Here is an 11690-nt window from a genome sequence, read left to right as displayed (position 1 = left end):
CCGAGTCACGGTATACGTATGTGGGGCTGAGTTTGATCACGCTGGTACACTGCTGGTACATGATGGAGGGGTAGAAGATGACGATAAGAGATAAGGATTTGGACGCCACTCGTCTGTGGCTGAAGCTCTGACTCCTCAACTGTGACGCGCACCACGCCGTATAGGTACGTCTTCCTTCAACTGTGCAACGTTCGACAAACATCGAGACTCACCCCAACCTTGGACACGATTCGCTGCGACCACGTCTTGACTTGAATATATAGACAGGCGACTTTTTATCAAGAACTTTCCGCTTCGGCCAATATCGACCTCAGCAAAACCAGATAGCTAAGGCCGTACCACAGGTGCGCCGACGTTGCTGGATTAAACACATCGCAGCTCCATCAGCAGTCGCGGCACTCGATTTTACTTTTCCTCGCCCGCATCATCGCACAAATAACAGGATAGGGTAGTTCTGGGACACTGCAATGGGCGGCCCAACACCGCGCAAGCGAACCCACGGGCGCCAGCCCTCCAACTCGTACCGCCAAGGTCAAATCTCCGACTATGATTCGGATGCCACCCATCAACAACACCTCCTCGATAACCGGCAGAGCCAGCTCCCACCACCAAATCCCGCCTTGATTAATCGCACAAACACTGAACTCAACCTCTCCGTCCTCCAACGTTACCTACCGTCCATCCACTCCATCCTCAGCATCGCCGCCAACGCCGTCGTCTACTCCTTCAACCCCTCCACCTCCTCCTGGGAACGCGCCGGTATCGAAGGCACCTACTTTCTCTGCCTGTTGCAGCCCGGCCACCCCTCAGCCGACCCCACGGCCCCGACACCACCCGGCGCCTGCATCTTTGTCCTCAACCGCAGGGGACTAGAGAACATGATCCTGGACCTCGGCAGCGTCGGCCACTTCGAGGTCATGGACGAGATCTACATCTTCAACATGGAACCCAATAGCGACGACAGCCACCGCCACGCAACGCAAGGGGCAAGCGGGGACGATCAGGCCTCCGACGACGGCCGCGTTGTCGGCGTATGGATCCACGCCGACAACAACGAGACGCGGATGGCCAACGCCGTGATGGTGCAGGAAACTATCCGGCTGGTGCGCACAGGTCATGAAGAGGCTGCCGCCGGGGAGCCGGGTGCTACGCAAGTTCAACAACATGGGCAGGTGCAGGCGGTGGGAGGGGCTGCGCAAGCGCAGAGCCATACGATGGGGCCAATGTCGGGGCAGAGGTTGAGCGTCAGCGAGCTATTTGGCGTCTCTCATAATGGAGTGGCTGGCTAGCATACGCAGCTCCGGAGCGCGCCGTTCCCCGGGCGGCGTCTGGCGAATTCTGATAGCAATAACGAAGGACAGGCGTATCCGCGAGGTAGAGTGTCGGGACTCACGATCCAGACTCCCGCATGGCAACGGCTGTCCGAGATGTAGTGGAGGCCACGTCTTCTGTATGGTGGCGGTCGCGGCAAGCTCAGAAGCCCGTCTCGTCACCAAATTGTGGTTTGGGCTCCCTCGTCGTGGCAGGCTGGTGGCAGAACGAACAGAACAATGCATAACGGGATGTTTGGATCGTTTCCAGGGATAATAGGTCGTCTGGACTTCCAGGTACCGAGCTTGGAATGGCGCAAAGAAGAGAGCATGATCCTGTGCGAGGAATGTGCCCATTGCTCAGCCGTTGCTAAACAAAGACACGTATTGATTATGCACTGCGAACGCTCTTGGCCTGATATCTTAGTGCAAGGTAAAACAGCCACAAGGCCGTCTCATCCTACAAGGGGCACTATGGACTATGTTCGCTGTGCCTGAATATCAATTTTCTTTGGAGGAATTATGGCGATAGAGCCGACAATATCCTTCCTGTTTATTAACACATAGTCCAGGTAGAAACTGAAATTCGGGGTGAGGCGCGCTGATACGTTGTACGTTGTATGCAAGCTGGATCCGGAGAAGGAGGGGTGGCCCAGATGTTTGGGCTGCACCCCCACACTGGGGAGAGACGGCCATGATCAATAGCGGCAGCTTCCGATCACCAACGTAGGTATGTATGTAGGTACGTTGTACAGCGACTCAGTCTAATAGCACCGACTTGGTTTGTAATGTAGCAATTGGTAGCTCGTCGGGCAACATCCCCGCCATGGCATGCGGCATGGTGGACAACTATCCATCACCACCTTCTCCAAAAGAGACTAGTAACTTGAAGAGAGAAGTTAGAGGGGTAAAAACACCGCTACCTGGTTAGGAATCCTGTCATTGGTGGTCCTCTGCTAGCGATAACAAGTGCTGAGCAACTCGTGACATGGCAAGATGCCGTCCACCACTATCGTCCACCACCAGAAATCAGGGGTTAGACAGGCAGTGCAAAGCGGAGCTAGGTAGAGAGACGGCACGGTGTAGTGGTCTTGTGGGGGAAAACGAGTCGAGCAAAGAACGGTTCCGTTTTCTTCGTCTCAATTGAATTTCTCCTCTATGTGACGCGGTGTTGGCCTTGTACGTTGTACTTCTGGTTTGTATGGTGGATGAAAATCGAGTATCTTCCTGGCCCGTGTGGGTTTTCGCCTCACAGAGGTGTTTCCATTGGACGGAGTTCCTATGAGGCTTGGGCTATTTGAGTGGAGGGAAAACGGATGCAACCTCAAGTAGGAACTGGCCCGAGTTGGCACCGAGTTCGGCGGCAACCCGCAGACCCCTATCTCAGCAGCCCAGTGTTGGTGTGGCGAGTGCGATACCTTTTGGAGAATTGGCATCCTTCTTTCTCACATGTTTTCAGCCACGTGCACGGGCGGGGGCATTGGGGAATTGAGAGCTGAGAGCGGAGAGCGGAGAAACGAGTATCAATACCAAGCGCAAGCTGCCATGTATGCAGTGGGTACGTCGTTGTAGTGTACAACGTACAAAAGTAATGGTCTCTGCTTTTCAGGCGCCACGTTGCGTCGTGCCGGGCGCCACGATTAATACGTGGTACCTACCTCAAAGTAGAGGCTGAAGACAGGACAAGTCACGTAAACGTGTTGAGACGGGGCCCTGCATAAGTCGTTCAGATATGCATGCTTCAGTCCTCGGCTATCCTAAGAAAGTCTGCATTCATGTCGTATTCTTCCAGGGAGGGAGTGGGCGAAGAGCTTTACCCGTCCATCCTGATATTATAAAAGAAGTCTCTGGTTAATTAGGAGGAAAAGGGAAAAGACCTGTCTTTATTAGCGAATTACATATGTATATACAGGAGTTGGCGCGCGATAATCATACCCATGTATAATATACATCCAATCAGCGGCATATCACCTAGTCATTATCGGACAAGCCAGATTTCGGAAAGAAGCGCCGGGGGCCGGCGTTCATTCTATGGCTGGTTTTTTCCAGAAAGACCATAAAACCAATAATAGCCGGGAGCTGTTACCTATCATAAAGGAAGTCGCCGAGCCAAGTGTTGCGGAACAATTTATGTCTACCTAGGTACCGAGTAACGCAACGGTACCTTGGGTGGGTACAAAGCTAGACCAGATCGACCCAACTTAGCCTCCAGTTGTACAAAGCCAATCAGAGGTCGGTTCTTCCTGCACCTTGCATCGTGCCCCTGACAGCTCCCCACCGTCCGTCCTGCTATGTACAACTATATACAACTTCACCAGGTGAATTATCCCCTCGATACCGTGATGAGAGGCAGAGCTTCGCGCCATCTCAATTGCTAGCGCAAATTTCGTTGTCGAGGGTCGCCAAGCTCGGTGGGCGAGAAAGGCAGCCTAGGTCTATGAAGTACTACGAAGTACGTTGTACACTACCTACCTAGGTAGTGTACGCTGTACGTTGTACTGTGCTGTACCTTGTACCCGCATAGGTACTTTTAAGCTTAAGCAGCATCTCCACCTGTGCCTTGAACCAGCCCTGCCACGGACACAGATCCAGATCCAGCGCAATTTCAGGAGAAAAGCGGCAGGGGGCGACCAGCTAGACCTGAACGGACTGAAAAGGGACAAGATGAGGCGGGACCGGGCATGAACATGGGCATTTTCTTTCCTTGGCCCTACCTTTTGAAGTATGTACATATGTAACAGTAATTACAACATAATACGTTGTACTGGGTACTTTGTGGCACGGAGGTCCGTACTCCCATCGCATCGTCACCGGCTGGGTCCCCCCTTCCCCTGTTCTCCCGTCTCGGTCCCCTTTTGCCTATAATGTATTCCTCTTCATCTGCTCCCCTTTCCTTTCCCCCCTTCCCCTTCCCTTCGTCCTTAACCTTTTCTCCCCATCTTTTCTTCTCCCAGCCTTGCCCGTGTGTGGTTTGCATTTGACACGATCACCTCGCAACTGCACCACCCAGCGCGGGTCAATTTACCCCCTCGTCTTCCTGGCTGGGCAGATCGCTAAGCCTCAACTTCTCTTCATTAACTCTTCGCCATCACCGAGAGTCCATCTTCCGCAGCTCGTTAACACCGCGTCCGCTTACATCGAAACGGAACGAGTCCACGCCCCTATTTTATCTACTTCGCAATCTTCTCGCCTTGGAATCACGCACGACATAATAATATACCAATCTTCGTCGCCGCCAGACGCCATCATCTGACCTGTGGACGGACGCCTTTTCGGCCGCTTCTTGTTGTCCCTTGTCTTTTGCCATTCGTGGGCTGGTTCCATCAATTTCGAGTGGCATAATCTGACGTCCTCCCGCCTCCCGCGCTGACGCCAAGTCGTCACTGAAGCCGTCACCTCTCGACATCGCGCCTGACTTGCGTAATCTATCGCGATAGCGTCGACAAAGGTCTGACATAGATCCGACACTTGCTTCGTGCATTCCTATCCATCTTGTCTAACTCAACCTTGTTCCTATACGACGCACACCGTCGCTTAATGGCCCATTACCCCTTGGCCCTCTTGCGTTAAATCGCACTCAGTTCGCCTAGCAGATCGCCGTCTTACCACCGATTTTCCCCGTGTTCTTTTCTCGTAAAGTTCGGTTCCGAGACATATCAAGCTAACTCGCTTCTTTTGGCTGCAGTCCTACGACATTCTCACTGTTTTCGCTACACTTTTCGGTCCGTTCAGGGTCGCGCCCCACGAGAGATTGTAGAAAACGGGTTTCGTCAACCTCAGCCTCATTGCCGCTTTGGGTCACCAAACATTCCAACACTCGACTCCTCACTTCCATTTATCTCGGTCCAATCCCAACGCCTCTGCCCCTCCCCGCTGTATTCTTACCTTCTATCCACACTCTGTTCCTCCTGTCTGGTGATCGACCCTGTCCCTACCGATGGCGACTATGGCTACAGAAGGAAGGGGGACTCCTCCGCCGGCCCAAGAGATGAACCATCTTCTTGCGGCTCCCAAGCCCGCCACCATGGCCATGTCCTTTGACGAGAGCCCCGAAAAGACCTTGGAATTGCGCCGCAACAGCAGCCTGTCCACCACACCGTTTCATCACGCCGAAAACCCTTTCGACACCGACATCGAAGCCATGGTCTCCACTACCTCGGAACCCTATGGCCGTCGCAAGTCGGCGGCCCTCGATAAGCCAGACTGCCCGACGGTCTGGCCTGGCAAGAAGCACTGGAAGCAGAAGGCCAAGACGGCCAAGCGGAGCCGCTATGCCTGCAACTTCTTCGCCAATCTCAGCAAGCGTAACCGCATCATCGCCAAGGTTCTCATCATCCTTTTTATCGTCGGCGTCGCTGTCGGTGTCGGCTTCGGCGTCAGCAAATCACTCAACGCCCCTATCTGGGGTGACAAGGACTAGGTGGCCACGTCGCAACCTGGTCATGCACGCATCACTCACCTCGCCCTGTCGTACACGCGGATAATCGATAATATTACTCGGCCCTCGGCTTGGGCTATCCACCACATGCGCTACATTCTATTCGCGCAGCGGACTCGATCTGATTCGAATCCTTCTCGTCGTATACAATTCTCTCCGCCTTAGTATTTTATTGCTGTGCTCCATATACTTGTGGTACCAAGCCCAGCATCACCGAGAGCGAACAAGGCAGATCTTTGGGTGTATTTTTTTAGCACTTGGCGTTTTGCGGCGTCTGGGAACACGGCGGGCGATGGGAGTTTACGGACGGAACCTAGGTGCAAAGACAAGGCCGACGGCAGGCCGATTCAATACAGCTGTCCTCACGCTATTTCGGGACACTACTGGGAGTAATCACGGTAAGAGGCATCGCATTGGGCATCGCGACGAACCGGGCGCTAGTTGCCCTGATCTGGGAACAATTTCGCAGGGTACCGCACGCTTGGACCTTGGGAGTATTACACACACGCCGCCGCACAGAGCCCTGGCCAAGGCACCGGCGCATCAACTAGAGACTGAAGCCGTAGGGTTTCCTGAATTTCCTGTATAGTCGCGAGGGAAGGGGGAAGGGGAAACCAGGAAGAGGTCTATGAGACCAACAGCAATCAAAGACTTGCCGTGATGGGTCTCTATTTCTCGTTGGCCACTTTTTCGTTCTTCTCGAGATTTTGCTTGCTACTGGGATACATATCTCTTAGCTACTACCCTGTGACTTGTTGGCCAATGCTCCATGCCAGCGACACGACTGCTAACATCAACCCAACAGCTCATCAGCCTCAGTCCCTTTACCAGGAACTCTTTCCTAACATACACGCAGGCTTTGGCCTAGCCAGCCACCCTGAATTCGCTTGCATCCGTCGACCATGATCCGCGAAAACAGCGCGACCAAAGAATTACAACGGCTCATCCCTTTTTGCGGGCTCTATCTTGGTGACTCTCAAGGGCATGCATCAACAGATCAAGATCCCACTCTCGCAGTCAAAGACCACCACATTTTCCGCCTCCCGACTCGTGACCCATCCATGGCGGCCTATTTCCCCTTTTTATTCACGACATGGGCTTATGCCACTCAAGCCTCCTCTAGACCTGTCAAAGCCTTTAGAGGGCCGCAACCTCCTTGCCCTTACCTTTCCTATCACGCGTCTTCTGCGCGACTTGGTCGTTCTCATCACGGTCCTCATTTTCCGACCCGACGACGAGAACAAGTTTATATGGAATCGTGATGCCCTGTAACAACTGCTCGCGGGGGCCTTGTTCGCCACCAGGGCCGGGAGAAGCGGCTCTAGGCGTGGTGGGCGTGTTGGGCGGGACGGGGGCCAACTTGGCGCGGTGCCGGCGCTTGCGATTCCCAGTCGACTTTTCGCCAGCCGACTGCGCGCGAGATGGCGACGTGACCGCCGACTTGGCGGACCGGTCGTGCAGCGACGGCGACGACGACGACTTGGATTGGCGCGGGGGCCGTCGGGACGACTGCGGCGTCGACGGGCGCGGGGGCAGGGCGAGCTGAAGGTGGGCGTAGGCGTTTGGCTCGGACGGGGCGCGGTTCTTGAACTTGGTCGGCGGGAGCGGCACGGAGAATGTCGGCGGCTCGGAACGGGTGCGCGACCTGGACGACTCGCCTATTTTTTTGGGTGTGGTGGCGGGCTGCGTCTGGGCTCTTGGCCTCGTGTTGTCGACCCAGGGGTTTCCCCTGCGAAGGAACTCTTGCCATTCCTCGGCGGTTTCGGGCGGGCCGCGGTAGGTTGTGTCGGAGTTGACTGTGCCGACGATATCCAGAGGATTAGTCCATCTAATATTGCTAGGTCGGTTTGGTGGCAGGGGGGAGGAGGTATCGGGCTGTTCTGCCTGCTTACCTTTGTCTTTGACTTTCCACTTCCATCTTCCGGTTTCGGCGGCAGGGCGGCGGCGGTTGGGGGATGGGGCCCTGGTGTCCACCTGGCCTTGGCCCGGGAACTGGCCTTCGGTCTCGCGAACGGCGCTGAGCCAGGGGAACCAGTGCGGGCGGAACTCGGCCAGCTCGACGTCGGGATTGTAGGCCTTTTCGGCGCGCCGCTCCCGGATGTGCACTATGACTGCAATGGTAATGAAGATGGCGGGGATGGTAAAGAGCACTATGTATGCGGCGATGAAATTGGGAGAGGACTCAGACTCGCCATTTTCAGGTGGGCTTGTGGCGTCGGAAGAGACGGCCAAAGAGAGGATGAGGGTTGGGGATGCCTGGATACCAGACGATGTGGGCGACGGGATGGGAAGGTTGGTAAACGTGATAATACTGGGAATAGATGTCACGCGCGCCCCGGTGCCACTGAGAGTGGATAGGACGGGCATAATGACAAGCCTCCTATATCGTGCGCGAAGATCCTTTGTAAGATGATAAAGGGGAGATCTAATTCTGAGACGGATGTTTGGTAAAGGATAGGATGGTCAAAGAGTAGAAAGGGAGGAGTTTTTGAAGTCGACTGCCTGGGCTTGGAGAGATTATTTTGAAAGGGCAGGACCATAAGGAAAGTGCGCGCGGTTGCTGTGGTTGAGCATTCTTAACATTACGCACCTGCCGTGAGAGGCGACGGTTCAGGGGCATTGCTCGGTGAACTGTAGTGATGTCTCTGCACACCGATACACCGGGCCTCGGAACAGGTACACCGACACAGGACAGTCCCCTCGTCTTGGGTTCAAGGGGCTGTTCTTTATGCCATGTTCATTGTTTTCACTCAAAGGATATATTTTGAGATGGCAATGTCTTTGGTTTAGGCTGACAATGGGTTGTTTCTCTATTTCGGGTGGTCCCCTTGAGCAGATGGCTATAAGATCACCATGTCCAGCCTGTCTTCCTTCTCGTCTTTCCGTCCAGCATCACCAAAACAACAACAACCAAAGTCAGATATACAAATTGAGAAGTCTCAGAGAGATATCTCAGTCAACCAGAGTATTTCGGTGCGTCGCTCCGCTCCCTTCCAACTGCTAACACAACCCAGGAACACAAAGAGTATCCGATTCAGATGGCCCCTCTCGCACGGCGGTCCATGGACTGCGAGCAGTTCCGCATAGGCTTCATAGTCCTATTGACGTTGAATGGCATCATCTTCGCATGTTACATTATATCCTGCGGCTACAAGATGATGAACACCGAAAAGAGACCTCGCCGGAGCCGCAGCCGAAGTGGCTCTGGAAGCCGCAACCGGCGCAACAATAACAACCGGCGCAGCCGACGGCGCCGCAATCAAGGTAACAACGAAGACGACGACGACGACGACAGCACCGTCATCGATTTCGAGATGCATCCAGCGGCGCCGGCTCACATTCCGTCCCAGCATACGGCTCGACCTGGCGGCGTTGTCTCTTCGCCGTTGGGACGGGCCGCGACGGCGCCACAGACTCAGTTGCATCATCCGAGGCCTATTCGGCCGGCTCAGACTTTTCAGCCTGCGTTTGTCGGGAGGGATCCTCGGTATAATGGGTATTAAAGTGGATGTTTGGCTTGGGACCAAGAGAAATTCCTCCTGTGGTGGGATGAGGTGAGTGTTCTTGTCCCTTTGTCTGCTGGCTGACGTGATAGGACAGACTTGAGAGGTGGTAGATTGGAATGGAAATCCAGGTTTATCGACACGGACTATCATTTGGTGCTGAGAAATGTGATATATGCGTTGATGATGTGGCTGCCCTTCTCAGGTGAGTTCTTGGAGAGACATCGAGTTGCAGCTATGGTATAAACCTACAGAACCAAAGTCTTTCACTTTATAATGCATACCTAACACAACGCCGGTACTGAAATCGACTTCGTGGTCAAGATGGTAAAACAAAGGTCGGTCAAGGCAAGAATCCACTACGGAATGCTTCCAAGTTCTCATTGAGGCAGTTATCAGCCCCGTGCCCCGACTCTGCTGCCCTGTTACCTGTATACCTACCGACAGTTGAGCTCACTGTCAAAGCCATCCAAGGTAAGCGAGGTGTAGATGGCCGGAAATATCAATTATTCTTGTCGGCACCGACGGTCCACGGACGTGTGACTCGAGCGCGAGCTGTCGTGGGACACGCATGTAGTCAGTGGGTGGGTGGTCAGCGGTGGTCACCGACCCCGACCTTCTTACGTGGTTAGGCCGAGGGAGCACCGCTGGACGAAGTTGTCGTCGAGGTCTGCGGAGATTTTGCGGAGTTTGCGGCGGAGCGGTCACGGCAGTGGAGGTATACTGACGGAGAATTATGGCGGGAATGGGCCGCAGACGGCGTTTGCTCTAAGCCGGGACGGCAGAGAATAGGCCAGAAGAAAGGAAGCCGGTTCGAAGAGAGAACGGCGGACGCGATGCTCGTGGCAGAGGAAGGGTGCCGTCATGTTCTCCAGCTGGAGGGAGATCCGGTTGGTCGTTTGGTTCGAAAAACAGCAAGGCTTCAGCTGGCTGGAGGTTGACAGGCGATGAAGACATGACGAACGGATAATGGCTTGTAGAGGCATTCCAACGGTCATCAAGGCTACGACGACCGTCTAGAGAAAGCGGTGTCGTGTTTACATGTAAAGATGCTCAGACTGAATGTGTTGTTCTTTTCTCTGTTGAATTAAATTATTCATACAAAACGAATGGACTCCCTCTTGCAAAGAAGATGGTGAAATTCTCCCGGGTCACCAGGATCGGCATCTGTGGCCCGAATGACCGACCCGGAGGCAGACAATTGCGTGCTCCGACTCGGTCTCAAGCCGAATGCGAATATATACGAGTACGAAGGTACGATGCATACAATGTTATGATTGGTGGAAGTGAATCTAGGTATGGATTACTGAGTACGTTGTACAACGTACGAAGTACAACACATACAACGTACACCTACCACATGCGTTCCTTTGCACTTTGACCGCCTGCGGATACCAAGTTGTCCGTTTCAAGTCATGAAAACAAGTCGTATTCCCTCTGAACAACTCATGCATGCCTCGTAAATACCAACTACAAATAAGTACGAACAGGCCCTTATCAGTATCAAGATGGGTATCGTCAGCCAGGCCTGCATCGTATATTTCTCCGATCTACGTTGTATGTATAAGTGGAGACGGACACCGCTTTCTGATTAGTAAGGCTTGGCAGGGTACCGTTATACGGCATCCTCTGGTCCTACTATTCTCCCAACTCACGCACCTTCACCATTCGTACATCCCCAAGGAACCGACGACCTGCTGCCAAGAAGCCGCTCGACTTTTGCTACAGCGAGTAACTTAGAGGCGAGCTCGAATTGGCGCCCGTCGGCCTTTGTTACCTCCGCCTCCGCCGGCCTGATTGATTATCGCTGGGGTTTCTTCCCCCACCCCTGTGCCCTGTTGCCTATCTCGCAACTTGGGCTCTCCGCGGGAGGATTCGGATCGTCTTGCTTCGCCTGTTGGATGCGCCCTCGCATTGTTCAATAGTCGACTTCGATTTGCATAGCCACATTGTTGGGTGGCATTATTGATCGCGATAGGTAGGTGATTGATTGCCCGGGATATCCAATTCGGTATTCGTCTCCCGGCCCTGTCCTGTCTTTTTCTTCCTTCCTTTCTTTCACACCTCAGAAGTCCGCCATCTTACGTGTCCCTCATTTCCTTGCTGTCATCGTCCAGGCAGCAGCCAATTGTCCCACATATAGTGAATCGTTGTGCTTCTCTTTGTTGAAACCCTAGAAACCCAGAAACACAGAAACCCAGAACCAATTCAACGTAATTGGCAAGAGACTAACAGGGGACACATTAGTCAGTAATTCTCACGAGACGGGTCTAACATCTCACCGGACTGGACCTCTCCCGGTATTTTCGGTTCGCCACAATTCCACGCCGCTTCGCATTCTCTTGCCCTCCCACATCATCCTCGACTCGGCAGCACTTTTTGCTTCTCCCTTCTCTTTCCTATTCCAGTTCATCGCCGAATACTCTACAAGTCGATTAA

General features: G+C 53.8%; 5 protein-coding genes across 5 annotated transcripts; 3 read left to right on the top strand and 2 right to left on the bottom strand.

Annotated features, from left to right (window-relative positions):
• Positions 1 to 189: 189 nt before the first annotated feature.
• Positions 190 to 1934, top strand: ACRALDRAFT_1064676 (uncharacterized protein). Its single transcript, XM_071017021.1, has one exon. It carries the CDS (start codon positions 468 to 470, stop codon positions 1287 to 1289), a length of 822 nt encoding a protein of 273 aa, XP_070873941.1. The 5' UTR covers positions 190 to 467; the 3' UTR covers positions 1290 to 1934.
• ACRALDRAFT_2020290 (uncharacterized protein) lies at positions 1390 to 4005 on the bottom strand (the record flags this gene model as incomplete). Its single annotated transcript, XM_071020007.1, has 19 exons — positions 1390 to 1472; positions 1494 to 1513; positions 1545 to 1680; positions 1710 to 1770; positions 1874 to 1988; positions 2033 to 2159; positions 2278 to 2319; positions 2390 to 2603; positions 2634 to 2692; positions 2729 to 2754; positions 2780 to 2850; positions 2895 to 2911; positions 2965 to 2981; positions 3018 to 3062; positions 3298 to 3339; positions 3397 to 3491; positions 3560 to 3717; positions 3803 to 3881; positions 3961 to 4005. The coding sequence occupies 19 exons, from the start codon at positions 4003 to 4005 to the stop codon at positions 1390 to 1392; spliced, it is 1452 nt and encodes a 483-aa protein (XP_070873940.1).
• Positions 4006 to 5334: 1329 nt separating this feature from the next.
• On the top strand, positions 5335 to 5730 carry ACRALDRAFT_2028149 (uncharacterized protein; the record flags this gene model as incomplete). The annotated part of the gene is made up of 1 exon (XM_071020517.1): positions 5335 to 5730. The coding sequence occupies one exon, from the start codon at positions 5335 to 5337 to the stop codon at positions 5728 to 5730; it is 396 nt and encodes a 131-aa protein (XP_070873939.1).
• Positions 5731 to 6885: 1155 nt separating this feature from the next.
• ACRALDRAFT_2028148 (uncharacterized protein) lies at positions 6886 to 8115 on the bottom strand (the record flags this gene model as incomplete). Its single annotated transcript, XM_071020516.1, has 2 exons — positions 6886 to 7544; positions 7641 to 8115. The coding sequence occupies 2 exons, from the start codon at positions 8113 to 8115 to the stop codon at positions 6886 to 6888; spliced, it is 1134 nt and encodes a 377-aa protein (XP_070873938.1).
• A 486-nt stretch (positions 8116 to 8601) lies between these two features.
• ACRALDRAFT_2028147 (uncharacterized protein) lies at positions 8602 to 9251 on the top strand (the record flags this gene model as incomplete). Its single annotated transcript, XM_071020515.1, has 2 exons — positions 8602 to 8721; positions 8763 to 9251. The coding sequence occupies 2 exons, from the start codon at positions 8602 to 8604 to the stop codon at positions 9249 to 9251; spliced, it is 609 nt and encodes a 202-aa protein (XP_070873937.1).
• Between the last annotated feature and the right edge of the window lie 2439 nt (positions 9252 to 11690).

This window comes from Sodiomyces alcalophilus, assembly GCF_042370955.1.
Source record: "Sodiomyces alcalophilus JCM 7366 unplaced genomic scaffold ACRALscaffold_5, whole genome shotgun sequence".
Classification (NCBI taxonomy): domain Eukaryota; kingdom Fungi; phylum Ascomycota; class Sordariomycetes; order Glomerellales; family Plectosphaerellaceae; genus Sodiomyces; species Sodiomyces alcalophilus.
Note: the sequence above shows the minus strand (reverse complement) of the source record. Positions and strands in the feature narration are given on the sequence as shown.

What these genes read in the sequence shown, in the direction of transcription:
- ACRALDRAFT_1064676 (XM_071017021.1), top strand. Translation starts at nt 468, where the DNA reads ATGGGCGGCCCAACACCGCGCAAGCGAACCCACGGGCGCCAGCCCTCC.